Raw genomic sequence first — 17,917 nt, 5'->3', positions numbered from 1 at the left:
AGGTGAAACAGGTATTTGTGCTCTGCTCCTCAGTTCAAGTGTCACACATCTGTGGATTACTGTAGAAAGCCCAAGCTGTACGTAACCAGACTAACTGTACCTTGCACCATTCTACGTAACTGAATAAACTACAAGGAACTTAATTAATCTGTATTAACTTAAATCGGTACTACCACTGGTACTTGAAGATCTTCCACAAAGTGAACAGTTAAGCCAAGAAGTATATGGATTTATAACGATCAGTATCAGTCTTCTAACTGTGAAACAAGACCAATTACGCTGTCCCTCCAAGTCTTAGAAAGCAATTTTGACATATATTTTTGACACAGGAACTACTAGATTTCCCTCTAGGTCTCTTCAGACATTGCACTAGCAAATTACACATTACACTGTGGTTTAATATAACTTGCAGTATCCTTCAGAGGGTATGAAATTTGTCGGCTTCAGACGACACACCACATACTCCAGACAATCCACCTACTGCACTATAGAGTTCTCAGTTTTCATGCTAACCTGCTACTCTCTTCTCCAGTAAACTAATTTTTAAGTATAGTAGTCGGAAATGATGCATTTTTTGCCACCATGTCAGCGTCATGAGAGGTCATTAGCCTACTCTCAACAATAAGCAGAAAAATAGACCCTTTTCTTTAAGATAGAAAAAATTATTAGGTTTTCATCTGTCATCTTCACAAACAGACACACTTCTGCCCCATGTGGTTTGTTACAAAAAACGTATTATTAAGTTTTCACTAAGCATCATGTGATTCCTTGTGTCTGCAAAAACACAGGTACATAATTTTTGCTAATAGCTAGTATGAAGAGTTCCTGCCATATCATAACTACTCGTCATTTTTTTTCCACATCAGACTTGTAAGGCAAAAATTTTAAATTCACACCATCATGGCAAACATATGTCTGGAAGATAAGTTTTCCTTATGTTTTCCAAAGTCAGCACCACAAAAATGCTACAATTAATTATATATAAGATTTCTAATGTTATTTCTCCTTTTTTTCTGGCTCTAATGCATGCATTTAATGTCTTGTAGATTGTTTTAACCCTTAAGTTAAGACAGGGTTTTGATTTAACTGCTCTTTTCATATTTTGCCTTGGGTTTTTTTTGTTTGTTTTTAGAACACAGCTCTAGATAAAGAGAGTCAAATTTTCTGCAGCAAGCGCTGTCAGGACTCCGGTGGAGCTGGAATGGAGAAAATTTCTGCAATTACTGCTGCAGCTGATGATCCTCGTGTGGCTGGGTCCGAGACCCTCTTCCCTGCTGCTTCTGAGCCACTCAGATCCCCCACGCTCCCTGCCTCAGTATCTCCCGAGTTTGCTGGGGATCAGCCTGGTGCGTAGGACTGATGAAACCAAATCCAACTGAGGCTCCCTGCACTCTCGCCACAATTTCTCTTCATTTCACATGACAGTTTGTTTTCAGTTTGCGTGCACCCTCTCGTGGTGAGCCCAAGGCAGGCTCTGTCATGGGAGACTGATGTAATAGCGGGTGAGTGAACATGCTTTTTGAGTGCTCTTTGCCCTTGTCTTGAGAACAGCAGTAGGGGAAAGATTCTGGCAATGTTAGATGATTTTTAAGTTATCAATCATCTGTGTTAGTTTAATTAACATTTCACACAGCCTTGGCCTCTAAATAGACTAACTTATTGTGTAGCTAGCCATATTTTTATATGAGCAGTGAGACAATGAAGGGTTATACTTGGCCTCACCTCTACAAGGAGGCCCCGTTCTGTTCTTCTGATGAGGATTCTCAGAAAAGTGGGAGAGGAAGACAAGGGAAGAAAACTTATATTCACCTTCTATTCTGATGCCTCTATTTTTAGCCAAGTTTCTACTAAACTTGAAGAGGCAAATTTTCACAAAAAATTTTTTAGTGGACTAACTGTAAAATATCATGAGGCAAACATTGGAGATAGAGGGAAGGACGGTTGTTTTCGCATCAAGTTTGTTATGGGACTTGCAGGCTGCAGGGTAGTGTTTAGTTAATATGAATTTAAATAAAGTGACTTGGGATGTAAACATGAGCACTGGACATTTATTTGTAACGAAGACTGGAGTCAAGGAAGCTTTTTTGTCTAGCCATTTTCTATCCTAACCGCAAGTGTCCCATCCACACCTTTCTCCAGGGTGAGACTACCTATTAGATAAAATAAAGTCATATTGGACCTGTGAACGGAAAGCCTGCTGCATGTTATCTAAGGTAGGATGAATGGAGCAGTTCCTAGTTCTAGGGTGAGCTGATTGAGGAGCTACAAATAGCTGTCATCAGCAGCTGTCAGAGGTTTGTCAGTGCTATCCCCCTATTCACCTGGTGCAGGCACTGGAAACAAGGATCGGGGAGCAGCTATCCTTAATCTGGAGTCACAGATAGATGAGGTTTTATGTTTTCCATAATGCTTAGTTCAATATAGTAAGTATTCAGCTTATTCTTTTCCTTTGCTCGTTCTTACGAATTGGTCATAGTTCATTTTCTTTCTTAGCTATACTTTCTACTAGAATTGTAAAAGAAAGACCTGCAATAAACTTTCTTCATTTAAAAAAAAAAAAGTTATTCATGTCTTTGAGAACTCAGTTATTTTGTCAGTGAAAATGTTGTCTTATTCTCTCTGGAGAGATTGAACATTTAGGTACCTACCAAAAAGATTTCATAAAATTAATCTGAGGGATTCCCATAACCTTTTAAAGTTCATTGACTCCTATGGAAGATGTAGGTAATACATGACTGAACATGAGTGTTTTACCTTTTGAAGAGGCAATTAAAGATCAAAAAGTGCCAACTGATAACTTAAAGTCATGGTGCAGCTGAAAGAACTACAGCATCTTGGCAAAAAAAAAGGGTAGTAAAGGTATGAAAACATATTACGTGTCTTAAATGATGATAAAAAAGTTGGGCTACAACCAGTCATTATGAATTAACTTTGTTACAGGTCCACTGGAGTAAGTTCAAGATAGTTGGAGAGTATGGGAATGGCCTTTCTATACAATTATGTACATTTATATTTTGGTACAGTGCAAAAATATGAAGGTAACACTCTATCCTTACTCAGAACAGAAATTAGCAAGAGTCCATTAGCTAGCCGTGTGTGTGCAGTTGGTAAACTCTGTAACAAGTCTTAGACTAAGCTAAAGAAAGGATGCATAATTTCAGATGGAGCGGGCTAACCAGCCACCTACTGCAAGGAAAGGGAGCCCCCGACAGCTTACTGAATTGGGAGGTTAGTAAAGAGGAAGCAACAAAGTGATGAACGCTGGGTTGAGTTCTGTTTTTTCTAAGAGGATGGATATTCAGCTCTGCAAGGCCTAGATATTTATTTTACAAAGAAAAAACTGTCATGGATTAGCAGAGATATCTAACAAATTGTGTTCCACAAAAACTCATGCATATATAAAAGAAAGGATGATAATTTGCCTGGTCAATGGCTGCTGGTTCTAAACTATTACCTTGTCTCATGGAAGAAGATCATCAAGACATACGTACCCTGAATTCATGTCCCTAAGTTCATGACTGATCAACGTCTAAACATTCTTAGCCAAGTATTTTGATTCACAGAGCAGAGGCAGTTGATAGACTATGCCAAAACACCTGTTTAAAAATAGCGACGACAGCTGGAAAAGATGATCACGTGGCCAACATAATTGGATAAAAACATGGGATAGCTGGGCAAGTTCTTAACTCCATGTATGACCTTAGGAAAGTTATATCATTACTCCATGCCTTAATTTAGTTCCACAGATGTTAAATCTATGGGTGCATAGGTGGTATGTTTGTGCTGCTCAGGGTATCACAGTCTAACATAAAAATAAAGATGTGTTGATTAACACTAAAACACTTAATGAAGGCTCATAAGTATTATGTTTGGTTTGTTATCTACTGCACTTTCATTTAATCCTTCTTTCTTTGTAGAACCATCAGTTGCTGGAAGAAGGCAAAAATAGAAAAGAAATTGTAAAACAGAACTATGCTATCTGCCATAAAGGGAAAGAAATTACTATAGAAACTGTAAACTCAAGTTATATGTTTGTTAGAGGACTGTCACCTTTTTTGTTTCATAAAAGTAGCTGAAATTCATGCACCATTTTGATAGATATTGATTAAATGCCAGTTTTTTCAAACACTCAATAGTGACAGCACAACTGCTACCATGCCTACATTTTAAAAAATGAATTATTAAAAAAAAGTCTTTTTAAGAATTCCTGGTCTTTTTAGCTCCTTTGAACATGAGTAGTTGTTCATATATCCCAATGGCGCCAATTCCTGCAGTGCTAGATTTGAAATCCCAGAACTGAATCTTCCCCTGCTGTAAATCAGCAAAACACTAAGTTCACTGAGATTCCCATCAGAATTTACCCTTACAGACAATTATGTCCATTCTTGAACTTATAAAATTAATTACAATAATTGTCAAAATACATTAAGGTAGATGGTGTTTTATGATGGTTACTTTCATCAAGTATTGGCTGATGCTTACAGCTAGTCATTAAGAATATTTACAAAGGTCAGTAAATCTTCCTTTGGACTACTTTAGTAAGGGAAGACCTCTTGTTTTTAGATGCAGACATAGTTCCCCCCCATCTAAACTGAATACTTGAGGAAGAGAAGCTAGGAGGAAGTAATGACTAAAACTAACAGGTTGCAGGGTAGTTTTTCCTAAATTAAATAAATAATTATATTTTATTTTTTAAATATATAAATAAATTATATATGTAAGATACAAGAAAGTATTTTTAACCTACTTCTTACTCCGAATTTTCCCTTTCTTTCCTCCTGCCTTTTTCTTTTTAAATAAAACAAACCAAAACAAAACGCAGGCTTTTCTACTATAGTAGAGTGCACCCAGTGCACTGGTCTTAGGAACAAAAAGCGTTTGAGCTGGGGAAGTTCAGTCTTTTAATTCAAAGAAGCAGGTCTTCTAAGACCTCGTTAACCTCTCTCAAAAACAGAGATTCTATGATTTGGGTATGTGGCGAGAAGACTACAGCAACAACAGTAACTTACTTCCACAAGTAACATCCAATGCCATTTTTGTTGCTCTATGCTGAGAGATCACAGTGAGCGGGTATGAAAGAGGTTGCCAAAATAGACGATGCAAGCGATTAGGCATGCTTCAGCGGGTTGCCAGACACTTTGTGTTACCTCTTGGAGGGCCCTGGTGATACAGGAGACGCTCCAGCACCCTGGCGTACATTGAGGAGATGAGAAGCAAGATCCTGTGTGTGATTTCCAACAGGGATCACAGCTTTGGCCTTTATGAGAAGACTCTCATTTTCCTAATCTACTTGAAATGAGAAAATGTTAGCTAGGAAGCAGTAACTTGTTATACCGCTGCCTGTATGCTCACCAAAAAGGGGTTCAAATTCCTATTCACAGAAATGGTTTTGATCATCTCAAGCTAAACCAATAAATTCATGCAGCAAGCAGGAAATTTTTATCTTAGAAGTCTCATTTAAGCCTAGTTTTTGTATCTTTCTTCCCCCCAGTCTAATTATTACAGATTGATAGAATAAATTTACTGAAGTATTTATTCACTTTTATATAAATATACATATTTACCAATCATCATCTTTAACAGTTTTAAAATGGGAAATGATATTTCGCATTTACTCATTATTTCTTTCAAGCTACACTCAAACAGCAATTGGAAAGCAACGGAAATGCACAAAACTAGTAACCTATCCAAAATGCTTAAGTTAAACTAATTTTTTTTTTTTGAGATTTAAAAAAGGCAAGCAAATCAAATACTCCTACTGCAATCAGTTTCAATGTTTAATGCATATAAATAGGTATCTAGTTGAGCTTTTCTGTCAGGGGACTCCTTTCTAGGGGAATTTTTGTTTTGTTTTAAACTAAATTAGCATTGTAAAAAAAATACCAGGGCAGGGGCTGAAGAAGCAAGCTGCCATGCAACCATCCACCAAGAAGTTTTTCCTCAGCTGTTGCTTCCGTTCTTGATTTTGTGTCAAACAGCATTTGAATTTTAAGTTCCTTTGTCATATTTGGAAACAGAAAGCCCAGCGTGAGAATCATGTAAGATGCAGGTTTCAGAGAAACACAGCTTCACCAAGAAGTACCAGCAACTATTGCCTTCTCCCCAAAACAATATTTGCCAATTTATATGAAACACTGAAGATTGGAGTGTTTAAATGCTGAACACTTAAAAAGTTCAAACACTCTGCTTAAAAAGACACTAGCTCTGTTGTTTAGAATGGTCAGATTCTGGTTTCGCAGCTACTGTGGCTTGCTTGAAAAAGGATCCCTAGCACACAGGATAAAAAAGACAAAAAGCAAAATGTGAGAGCAATCTGCAAAGTCATCTAGCTGTTACTGGATATATCTATTGCTGAACACACCAAATTCTAAACACACAACTAGATTCCGTTGTGCTACAGCATTTTGCAGCTCAGAGCTCACAATACACAATTAACAAAGCAACAGTGGGAATAAAAAAATTAGAAGAACTTGAAGAAAATATTAAATGGTCATATCTCAAACTTTGTTCATTTAGCAAGTACCACATTTTGAAAACCTCTTTCTGTCTTTTCCCATGCAATACAGGATAATTTCCAAAGCACACATCTAAATGTCTTTAATTAGTTGACTATATGATGCAGTCCCAAGTACAAAGTTGTATGTAATTTCAGATTTTACTAAATATACAAATCTCTTCGGTTTTAAGACTATGCTTTCTGATATTCTCTCAATTCATTTACAAGAAAGTAGTTGTATTTCCCATAATTTATAAAAAGTTGTGAAATATTTTACATACTTCTTATATAATATGCCTCTTTATAATAAGAAGTCTCAACTAAGAATAAACTATTTACAGATACAAGTTAGAATTTATTCTTTCAAACTTTGTTTCATATGTTTCAATCCATTTTTTTCCTCATGAGTCTGGCTGTATTTGAATTGCAGGGCTTTAGGTTACATGTAGTTGAATTTTCGGTAAATCTAAACAAAATCAGAAACCATTTCCTACAGGTTTTGATCCAGAGCTTTTAAAGAGCAGCTTTAAATTATGACGCATAAGCACGGACATGCATCATTAACTGTATTAGTTTACTGAAGAGCTTAGGTTGGTTCTGCGTAAAAGTAAACTATTTTGGATTTCATGTAATGTGGGATCACGTGGGAAATCCAAGCGAGTGACTCATCTCAAGCTTTACACAAATATCCTAACCCTATATGGGAAAGGTCTCAGTGCTTTAGAGCAGCACCCACAGAATGGCCCATATCTGGTTTTATTTAACTAGGATGCAGCCAGTTTCTCAAGAACAATATGGTCATCTTTTATTCCCTTTGAATTACTTCTAAGTGTAAGAGGAAGAGAAAGCAAAACAGAGATGCCATAACACGAGCACACTTAAATCTCTGTGAATGTGAAAACGGAAAAGCTACAATCTAGATGGTCACCATATCTCGGCCATTCTTACGCAATATATCTAACAGCAATTATGTCCTGACTAGAGTTGCAATAAAATTCATTTCCCACAGAAGTCCCACTTTTGAATTTCCTTTTGCTACTAAAAGAAATGAAAATAATTTTTTGTTCCAGGACACCAGCTCTGTATGAAAAACATGGGCCAGGATTTTGTTGCTGCTGTTCAGATATGTGGAATAACTGAAGAAACTCCACTGTTCCTTAAAAATCCCCAGCCTGATCCCACACATTAAAAGCACCACAACAGAAAAGGTTCTCCATAACGTTTCTAAACAGAAATTCAATTTACATATTTTTAGAATTACAATAAGAACACAAAATCATGCCAACTTCCGACAGTAGCTGTAAAAAACAGCTACCACTGTGCCATCTACAAGTATCTACAAGAAGGGCCGGAAGGAGGATCCAGGGAACTACAGGCCTGTCAGTCTGACCTCGGTGCCAGGGAAGGTTATGGAGCAGATCATCTTGAGTGCCATCACGCAGCATGTACAGGACAACCAGGGCATCAGACCCAGTCAGCAGGGGTTTATGAAGGGCAGGTCCTGCTTGACCAACCTGATCTCCTCCTATGACCAGGTGACCCGCCTAGTGGATGAGGGAAAGGCAGTGGATGTGGTCTACCTGGACTTTAGTAAAGCCTTTGACACCGTTTCCCACAGCATTCTCCTGGAGAAACTGGCTGCTCATAGCTTGGACTGGTGTACTCTTCGCTGGGTAAAAAACTGGCTGGATGGCCAGGCCCAAAGAGTTGTGGTGAACGGAGTTAAATCCAGTTGGCGGCCGGTCACGAGCGGTGTTCCCCAGGGCTCAGTACTGGGGCCGGTCTTGTTCAATATCTTTATCAATGATCTGGATGAGGGGATCGAGTGCTCCCTCAGTAAGTTTGCAGATGACACCAAGTTGGGTGGGAGTGTTGATCTGCTCGAGGGTAGGAAGGCTCTGCAGAGGGACCTGGACAGACTGGATCGATGGGCCGAGGCCAACTGTATGAGGTTCAACAAGGCCAAGTGCCGGGTCCTGCACTTCGGCCACAACAACCCCAGGCAACGCCACAGGCTTGGGGAAGAGCGGCTGGAAAGCTGCCCAGAGGAAAAGGACCTGGGGGTGCTGGTTGACAGCCGGCTGAACATGAGCCGGCAGTGTGCCCAGGTGGCCAAGAAGGCCAACGGCATCCTGGCCTGTATCAGAAATAGTGTGGCCAGCAGGAGCAGGGAGGTGATCGTGCCCCTGTACTCGGCGCTGGTGAGGCCACACCTTGAATACTGTGTTCAGTTCTGGGCCCCTCACTACAAGAAGGACATTGAGGTGCTGGAGCGTGTCCACAGAAGGGCAACGAAGCCGGTGAAGGGCCTGGAGAAGAAGTCTCATGAGGAGCAGCTGAGGGAACTGGGGTTGTTTAGTCTGAGAAAAGGAGGCTGAGGGGAGACCTCATTGCGCTCTACAACTACCTGAAAGGAGGTTGTAGTGAGGTGGGTGTTGGTCTCTTCTCCCAAGTCACAAGTGATAGGACGAGAGGAAATGGCTTCAAGTTGCACCAGGGGAGATTTAGATTGGATATTAGGAAAAATTTCTCACCTGAAAGGGTTGTCAAGCATTGGACCAGGCTGCCCAGGGAAGTGGTTGAGTCACCATCCCTGGAAGTATTTAAAAGGCGTGTAGATGTGGTGCTTAGGGACATGGTTTAGTGGTGGACTTGGCAGTGTTAGGTTTACAGTTGGACTCGATGATCTTAAGGGTCTCTTCCAACCTAAATGGTACAGATAACTCTCTATTATCTTGGTATCAGACTAGCTCTTTCGGACATTTATTCTGCTACGTGCTATTCAGAGCAGGAATCTTTAGCAGAAAAAATGTGCTGCAGATAGGTGGAGGACTACCAAGAGTACATCGGCACCAGAAACAGTAATAAATACATATACTTTGCATGAGGCATGCTTTCCAGGTGTAAAGGCTTTTTGATAACACACAGCTCAACACGGCCAAGAACTGAAGAAATATTCTCAAAAGTATTATGGCATTCATTTACCTTTGCCTGCAGTAACACCACAATATGAACTGCCTTCAGAGAAACCACCACTCTGATCACACCATCATCTCTTGCCAGATCCTACAGCATTTATATCAGCAATTTTCACAAAGTAGAAGGGATTTCAAGCTACTTGCACTAAGTATTTCCCCACAAACCAAACTTGCAGCACTGCTGCTGACCAGCCTTGCTCTCAGCAGCAGCAAACGCTGCTTTCCACAGCACCTGCCATAAACCACAGCTAACACCATGCCCATTTGAACTTACCAGAACAGAAGAAAGCCCGGACTGTCACGTAAAAAAAAGTCGTTCATAAATGCTCCCTCTGAATTTTGAGGAAATAGAGGACTCGGCTCCCTCTTTTCAGGAATATTCTGCAAATAACAGCTAGCTGAGGCCCAGCTGCAGGTTAATGCCTGGCACCTGTTGATTAAACAGGTTTCAGACAATCCATTTGACACAGGTGCTGCCCTGAATAGAGTAACAAATACCTGAATAGTTGGAAATTTAACCCTTTTTTGTCACCTCATGACAAACAGCATGACATGGACTAGTCCAGCCAAAGCTGAGACCCCAAGTGCACGTCTGGCCCCCCAGGGCGGTGCCCGAGGTATGTTTGTATACCCACGGAAGGAGGGGTATGTCCTACTCACCAAAGCCACCAGCAAAAGAGTCCAGAATGGGGGTGTCTTCCCAGGCTTGCTCACAGAGCAGAAGGTGAAGATGCCTTTTCCACAGAAGGGCTGCAGCAGTCCTAATGTGCAAAACACCGTGCTGCACCGCTGCTGCTGCTTCCCCAAGGAGTGCTTGATACCATGGCACAGCTGCCCATCAGCCCGCACTGGCTGGATGCAACTCAGGACGGCACGCAGAGATGCAGTCATGCTTTCAGTTTGGGAAAGCATCTCGTGATCGATAGGGCCCTTTCAAAAACAAGCAATCTACCAAATCAACTCCCCATGAAATATTTTGGCTCTCAGATCAGAAACTATTACTTCTATCCATAATAAAGTGTTTCCTAAGTCAGCAGGAGATCATAAAGAGAAGACTTTCAGGATTTCCATTTGGCAAAATACATCTTTGTTTGACTGGGTTTTTCTTCCCTCCCACCTAGCCTAGGAAACCCACCCCTGACTTGAGAAATATGCAAATCGCACTTCAAAAGCATACCAATTTCCCCTCAAAATCTTCTGATACAAGGCTATGAATGTTGCTGAATTTAAGGAAGTGTGAAGTACAAGTTTTGCATAACAAACGTTACTGCTCAATATACTGGGCACTTACCACAGACATGACAACTATAGCGTTGGCTTGATCAGATCATCCTTCTGCTACACAAAACATAAAAATGTATCTCTACCGATATCAGCATAACCGTATCCATATAAAAATGTAGAAAGCACAGAAAACTTAGTCACCATTGCATAAACACCAAGAGTACTTTAAAGGCATTAGCAATAGCACCTATTTCCTCTATTGTGAATATACATTGAATCACAAGAACCCAGTACTCCACTGAAGCTCTCAATTACAAACGTAATTTTATTTAATTTCTTCACTCAAACTGAATTTTCTCATTCCAAATCTTTACTGAAAGAGATAGTAATTAAATGCTTAGAAAAAACAGGAACTGCTCTAGTAGGCAGCTAGAGAAATATAAGTATCAATACAGATGTGGAATGTAAATTTCAACTCATATAAGTCACAACATACAAAGAAGATTTTTATGCAATACAGACTTACAAAACAATAACAGTTCTTTTCACAAATATTTTCACAGAGTTCTGCACAGCAATCTTGTAGAAAAGTAGATTTATGCAACACCAAAATAACTTATTGTTCCTTAGTATAAATTATTTTTCATTTCCTAAAAGAAAGAGATAACTTAATACGATTGGGCAGGATCTGACTGGATTTGGTGATAGCAAAATATAAAAGATATTGTTGCTATACGCAGAAAAGGAACATGGCATTGCTACAGTATTGCAGGGGCTAGTTCTGCGGAAAAAAAGAGAGTCACCTGCAAGTCTAGTGCTTCTGCTGCCGTACAGAGGCTGTGCGCCAGCAAACACCTGCCTTTTTAGTGCTTTCACAGTCAACCAGCAGAAGTGTGCTTTGGTACTTGCACTTATTAAAAAAATACCTGCCTATGTGGGTTTCTAATTTGAGTTTAAAGTCTTCAAAATAGCCTTCTGATTTTGAGGAACAATCCACATTTTGGTGTGCTTTGAAGGAGATGCCAGGTAGAAACTAGGAGGATTCACACTTCTTGTAACACAAACTCCATTCCCGATTTCTCTCTCTTAACTGCACAAAACATACAACTAAAAAAGAACTAATTGTCTAGGCCTAGAAACATGCTTGAATAATAACATTGATGGAAACGATTTGCAAAGTTTAAAATTACATTAACCATAATTTAAATATTACTATTGATTCCCAGAAACTTCAGTGCTGATGTAGTACAATCATTTGGAAAAGTACGAGACAAAGAGCGGTACAGATAGCACAAATTAAAATTCCCCAAACATTGTAATTCCTTTCCATTACGTTAAAATCATATATTCCTCAAGGTTATAGATAAAGCTTCAGATGGAAAATCCATTACTTCATAATATAGCTAGAATGTGAGTTTTAACCATTTTTACTTTAGGTTTCTTTTACATACAGGGATCAAAATAGACTTCTCATTATGACTAAAAATATAGATTTTTAACTACAGAACCCAGCAGCCATTTTTCTGCTTTTTTGCCCTTCCCCCAAAAAAGTCAAGCAAGGTCTACAAAAATAGCAATTAACTTTAAAAAATAGGTTGCTTCTTCCAGCAAATTTAAGTTACATTCAGATGTAATATAGCTATTTATACGGAACAATGTTGTGGCAAGACACCAAGGGAGGCGTGCTGTGTTCAGTTTCCTTCTGACAACAGCTGCCCACATCAGTGCGAATCTTCGTCTCTGTGAAGATCAGTATCTGGTTTGATACTCATGGTGCCAACGATTGAAATCATTGTAGAAAACCACTATGCTCCCAGATGCCATGCCAGTCATTATACACCTAAGGAAAGCACAAGACCATATTCGTCAGTGAACCATCTCACGTTCAGGTATACGTCAACACACCAAAGGGTTACGTCAATATAGGCACGAGAACCCGAGGCAACGACCAACTTCCACCGAAGACAGCTGGAGCTGGAAGTGCTCCACATACCAGAAGAGTCAGGCTTTAGGGGCTCCCATCAATCCCAGCAAGCTGGATTTGAATAAAACTGCCATCTGCACCAGCTCCAACAGATTTATGGATCACAAAACATACACAACACCATGCAACAGTTTGTATGGGCGGCCTGAAGCTACAATTGAGAGTTAGACAACAGAATTGTTTACCAGCATCACTCTCCTGCAAGGCCACTTCGGATTTCCTGGGATTATTTCTTGGCTTGCTTGGTTGGTTTTTGTGGGGGTATTGGAGTGGGATGAAGCCCTGGTGAAGCAGCAAAGTGAAGGAAGGCTAGGAGAAGTGTGCAGTTCAGTTTCGCCTCCCCCATTTAAGCACATGATCTACATGAAGGAGTGGGATGTGGGCACAGGACTTCAGCTGGAAATGTTAGTGTTTGGGTTTGAAAGCAGTCTGAAGGCTTTGATTGTTTTGGAAGTTCCTGAAAGCAATCACCGTGCTTTCCCACTGAGGCACTCTTTCTTTCTAAATTCCTTACCCTTGGCCTACTAGTAGAGATCATTGAGATCTGTTTGAAAAGCCATGACCCTGACACAGCACCCAATTACAAGAGTTTCTATATTGTCTTGTCTATTGTCTCATATTAAAGCTTTACGAAAATCAAAAGTATGAAGACATATAAAATTCTGGCATTTTAGGAAAAAAGCCTCAGAATTAAAAAAAATATTGAGAGTAAAAAGCTGTAATTTTTCCTTCAAAACAAAGACTAAATATGAGATCATCAAAACATTGCACTTTGATAGTATCACACTATTTCATTTCAAAAGCACCATTTTGATTGTTTTTGTATTAGGTTAAAACGTCTTTTTACACACTGTCACTCAAACACATACATTCATGCATACCAAATAAATTACTCTGAGTAATTACCTGTAATTACTGAATAATTACTCAGTAAAATACTCTGAGTAAATCTCCTCTGAGTTTCTGCGCTTCAAACCCAAAGTGAATAGGTTCCTAACTTGAGCACATGGATAAATTTATAGATGTCCATATTAAATTTCAGTTTATTGACATGCGAAGATTATGTTGACATGCCATTAATTACAGTTTAAAGATTCTCTAAATGCAAAATTTTATACATTTCAGAGGTCTAAAATTCAACAGCTGTAACTCCAGCTTTTGAAATATTTTTAACAGCGGGGGCCTTCTAGTGGAAAACTGCTTCTTCCAAAATGCCTATAATCTCTAATTATGCTTAATGAGTAGAAGTTGAATGTTTGCTTGAAGTCCACAAATTTTGCTGGCTTGGATTTTTTTAAGTTCGTTTTATGTAAGTTTTAGAGATGTAGTCCAGGTAAAAATGTTAAAACATTCAGTATGGACTTCAGTAAGTGGAAGGTTAAGAGTCTCAGCAATATGCTTTACTGCACAATGTAGACACTCCTGAGGGATTTAGAAGCCAAATCTGCTTCAAAAGTACACAGGAACTCCACTAAGCAAATACACCAAAGCAAACAAAATTCTAGTCCGCAAGCTAAAAGTGTACAAATGAAATTATAAACATCCATCTTATAAACAAACAATACTTTTGTGATAAAAACACAGAAGGACTTTTAAGTACAGCTGCATTGCAAAACGTAATTTAAAAATGCAGTAAAAATATTAACTGATTGCCTTCAGTAGAAGGAATCTTCAAGGAGGGTCATGCTTTATATGGATAAAATAACTTTTCTAGAAATGAAAATTAATATTCTCTTTAGCAAAATATGGATGTGTGGAGGGCATCTTATTGTGCAACGATTCTAACTGTTCTATTTTTAACATAAAGGTCTGGAATTAGGAACGTGATTTGTGTTGTAAGTGAAAGAAGAAACATAAAAAGCACATATGTAACCTTCCACCTCCATGTGACCCACACTGTACATTGGCAAAGGATAATAACTCAACCTATCTTGAAGGTCTGCCAAAGTACGATTTCTTGAATCGCTCTTCATTCCCCCAAGAGCTGAAATCCTGAAAAAAGTTATCTGCCCTAAATATGACATGTTAGAAAGAAACTTATGCAAGCACAGAATTCTCAATATAATCATCAGAATCTGTGATCCACACAAAATCAAAATCAGAAGAAAAACAAAAATACAATTTAATTGTAAGTATATATTCACTGAAATTCTTGTGAAGACCAGACTTTGCTCTAACCTTTGGTCATACGACAGGGCCATGGATCGGATTCCAGCATCACACCCTGGATAAGCAAAAAGCTGCTTGAGGTCCCACACCTGCCACACCATGACAACTCCGTTGTCTCCTCCTGTAAGCAGATACTGTCCGTCTCGACTCAGTTGAATTGCCTAAGGGGGAATCACACGGGTATTTGTCAGATAAATATGTATTGCTCTTATTCCCTCTCTTCTACTTTCATAAAAAGTTTCATATTGACAGCTGAATGTCTAGGGAGACTTGATATTAATACCAGCTTTCGGGAAGCAACATTATTGTTATGTTATTCTACCCAGCAATAGAATTAATGTTACTATGCACAAGTATCTAATACATTAGATGTCACTAGTTCGGTTTTACTTCACCTGTGATTTATTCCATATTCCAAAGATCTAATATGAGGTCAGCTAAAGAAATTTACTCTTCTAATTAGCTAGATTTACAAGATCCAGCAGCACTGGCATTAAAATATAGAACCTGACATTCCCCCAAGGGTCTTTAATACTAGCCTAGAAGAAGTTACTCTCCTTTTCTCTCTGGCAAAGGGCTGAATGATGGAGGGAACGGAAATGTTATACAAATTACTAGAATTAATTTAGACCAGTGTTTTTGGATTCCTGCTCTGGATTAATAAGATAATGATCCACCTCTCTTAATAGAGGCTGTGCTTCCTTTCATCATCTATCCTGAAACTGCCTGTGACAAATTCAATGGCTTATACCCTGATTTTGCATGGATCATAGGGAATGATGGCAAATCATTTGAAATCTGTATTTGGGATCCAGATCATGGAGAAAGATCGGATATCATTGGTTTTCACAGTGATGACTTATTGAAGCAGGAGTCTTCAATCTATTTCAATGTTTCTTGTGTGCTGTTGGAAAAATCATGATACATACTGAGTACCTGGAAGAACAGCAACTTTCCTCAGTTACCTGATGACTATACCAGATGATACTATCAGATATTAAGATGACTGGAAGCATGGGAAATATTTCTTAAAGAGGGATTTTGACAGTTTAAATAAGCCAAAATATGGTTTAAGAGAACTGAAATGGAAATTTTATTAAAATAAGTGATACCCTATGGGGTCAGACAGACCATGATCCATCTAGCCCAGTGTTGTATCACCAACAGTGGCAGCAGGAGATGCTGTGAGACCGGCCACTCTACAGTCCCTTCCCCTCTGCTCCCCAGCACCCACAATCACTGGATCAGGAATATCAGAAAGTAAATCTCTGTCCATTCCCTTTAGTTTCTATTTATGAATGTGCCGCCCATGAATTTCCTTAATCTCTTTTTGAGTCTGATGATGCCTTCTGCGGGGGGGGAGGGGGAGGGAATTGGCAGAGGTTTATTACAGTGCAAAATAGTTTTATCTGTTTTGAAGTGATCCTACTAGTTCCAACGAGTACCCCATAGGTCTCATATTGCAGGGTTTCCTGAGTAACAGTTCTGCATTCACCTCATGCATTGCTTTCATCACTCTGTAGACCTTCAGCATTCCCCACCTCAGAAAATGTTGAATAAAATTAGTTCCCAACACCAACCTCTGGAAAACCCCATTACTGACTTTTCTCACAGCAATACCAAGATCTTACACACCTTTTCAATACGGGTCTTAGCAATTACTACTACAGTAACCCTGAAGAGTACAAAACTCCTTCTGAAAGGAAGACCCTGTCCTGCTGCTATGCAGGACTTAAGCAGTAGACAATACCAGGCCCTGATTTTATAGCCTCATCCTCCAACTATCTGGGAAAACTGAAGGGTGTGTATGGTTTTCTAAAAAAAAGAACAAAACTGAAAAGTTGAATTAATTCTGTCATGTGGAATGACATCAGCACAAGCTGCCAACGAGATCAAGACCCTTAAAACTACAGTTTGAACCATTATTAATAAGTCCTGTAAGTCCAAACCTTTTCCTATACTCTCTCCTCCTGTTTCCAGATGCCTCTTCTCAGTTCTTTTTCTGACTTTTGCTCTTCAGCTTGACTTCTGTTTTTTCCCTTCTCTGCTCTCTATTACTTTTGTACACAATACTCGGCACAGCAGCAGCCTATCATCCTTTTCATTTGAGCCCACAGAACAGTTGAGAAACAACTTTGCTAGTTGTTTGCTGGATGATTTGCTGTTATCACAAGGAAAATAAGGAACTTTGCTACTATAAGGACTATTATCTAGTATTAAACTCCTGATCCTACCTAATCCTTCACTCCATTGCCCCTACTTCCAATTCCTATTCTTCCTTTACTCCTTTCTGTCTTTTCTTATCTTCTCCCAGTCTCTGACAAGTTTCTACATTCCCATCTCTGCTTCCCTGTTCCTGTCGCTCTTGCAAACATCTCTTTCACTCTGTCCTTGGTTCTGTCCTTGATTCTGCTCTTTCTCCTCTCTTTCCCATCAGTCCTTCCCCTTCCTTGTCCAGGATCACCTCATCACATTTCTTGCCATGGCATTTTTGTGCACCTCACTGTAGGGGATGATTGGTTGCAGGGGAAAACTGCATCCCTGGGCTACCGATGTTCAGTACAGAATGTAGATGCTAAGCATGAGCTACTGGATGCATTTAACCTGAGATTTGTGAATCAGCTAAATTTGGGCAGCTCTTCCACAAAATACATGTCCTTCACACCAGGACTAATTCGTGATAAATTTCAGCTTCCTGACCCAAGGCAGGGAGCCACAAAACTTTTCAACAGAACAATGTAAGAATGGAGGATATTCAGAGGAATGTTTAAATTCCAAACACACACGTTCTACAAATAGATTGATCCACTGTAACTGAAACATTGTCACTGGAAGGCAAGGAAATTGCCTCAAGATGATAGTCTACAAGGAAAATTCCAGCTCAAAGATTTAAATTTAGGAAACAGTAGAAAGAATTGAAGACAGGATCTTGCAAGCATATCTCTCTCTGCTGAAGTCTGCAAGTATTTTGGCACTTGCAATCTCTGCTTCTACAGTTTTTCAATATGCAAAACTTGTAACATAATGTGATTTAAATTCCTCAGGAAAAGGAATTTCTTGGGTTTG

The 17,917-nt window shown here is 39.3% G+C and overlaps 2 protein-coding genes across 3 annotated transcripts in view; one reads left to right on the top strand and one right to left on the bottom strand.

The window, feature by feature from the left end:
* The window catches only part of DCLK2 (doublecortin like kinase 2), an 88,100-nt gene extending 83,901 nt beyond the window's left edge, over positions 1-4,199 (top strand). Inside the window, exon 16 of the mRNA XM_075149995.1 lies at positions 1,133-4,199. Coding sequence (XP_075006096.1) covers positions 1,133-1,354 — 222 coding nt within the window. The 3' untranslated portion in view covers positions 1,355-4,199. The remainder of the gene's footprint in view (positions 1-1,132) is intronic.
* Positions 4,200-11,005: 6,806 nt separating this feature from the next.
* The window catches only part of LRBA (LPS responsive beige-like anchor protein), a 420,317-nt gene continuing 413,405 nt past the window's right edge, over positions 11,006-17,917 (bottom strand). For both annotated transcript variants that reach the window (XM_075149993.1, XM_075149994.1), the window contains 2 exons: positions 14,861-15,012; positions 11,006-12,538 (listed from right to left, as the gene is read on the bottom strand). In XM_075149993.1, coding sequence (XP_075006094.1) covers positions 12,448-12,538; positions 14,861-15,012 — 243 coding nt within the window. In that variant the 3' untranslated portion in view covers positions 11,006-12,447. The remainder of the gene's footprint in view (positions 12,539-14,860; positions 15,013-17,917) is intronic.

This window comes from Calonectris borealis, chromosome 4 (genome assembly GCF_964195595.1).
Source record: "Calonectris borealis chromosome 4, bCalBor7.hap1.2, whole genome shotgun sequence".
Taxonomy (NCBI): Eukaryota; Metazoa; Chordata; class Aves; order Procellariiformes; family Procellariidae; genus Calonectris; species Calonectris borealis.
The sequence above is the reverse complement of the archived record's forward strand: the minus strand, read 5'-3'. Positions and strand labels throughout refer to the sequence as shown.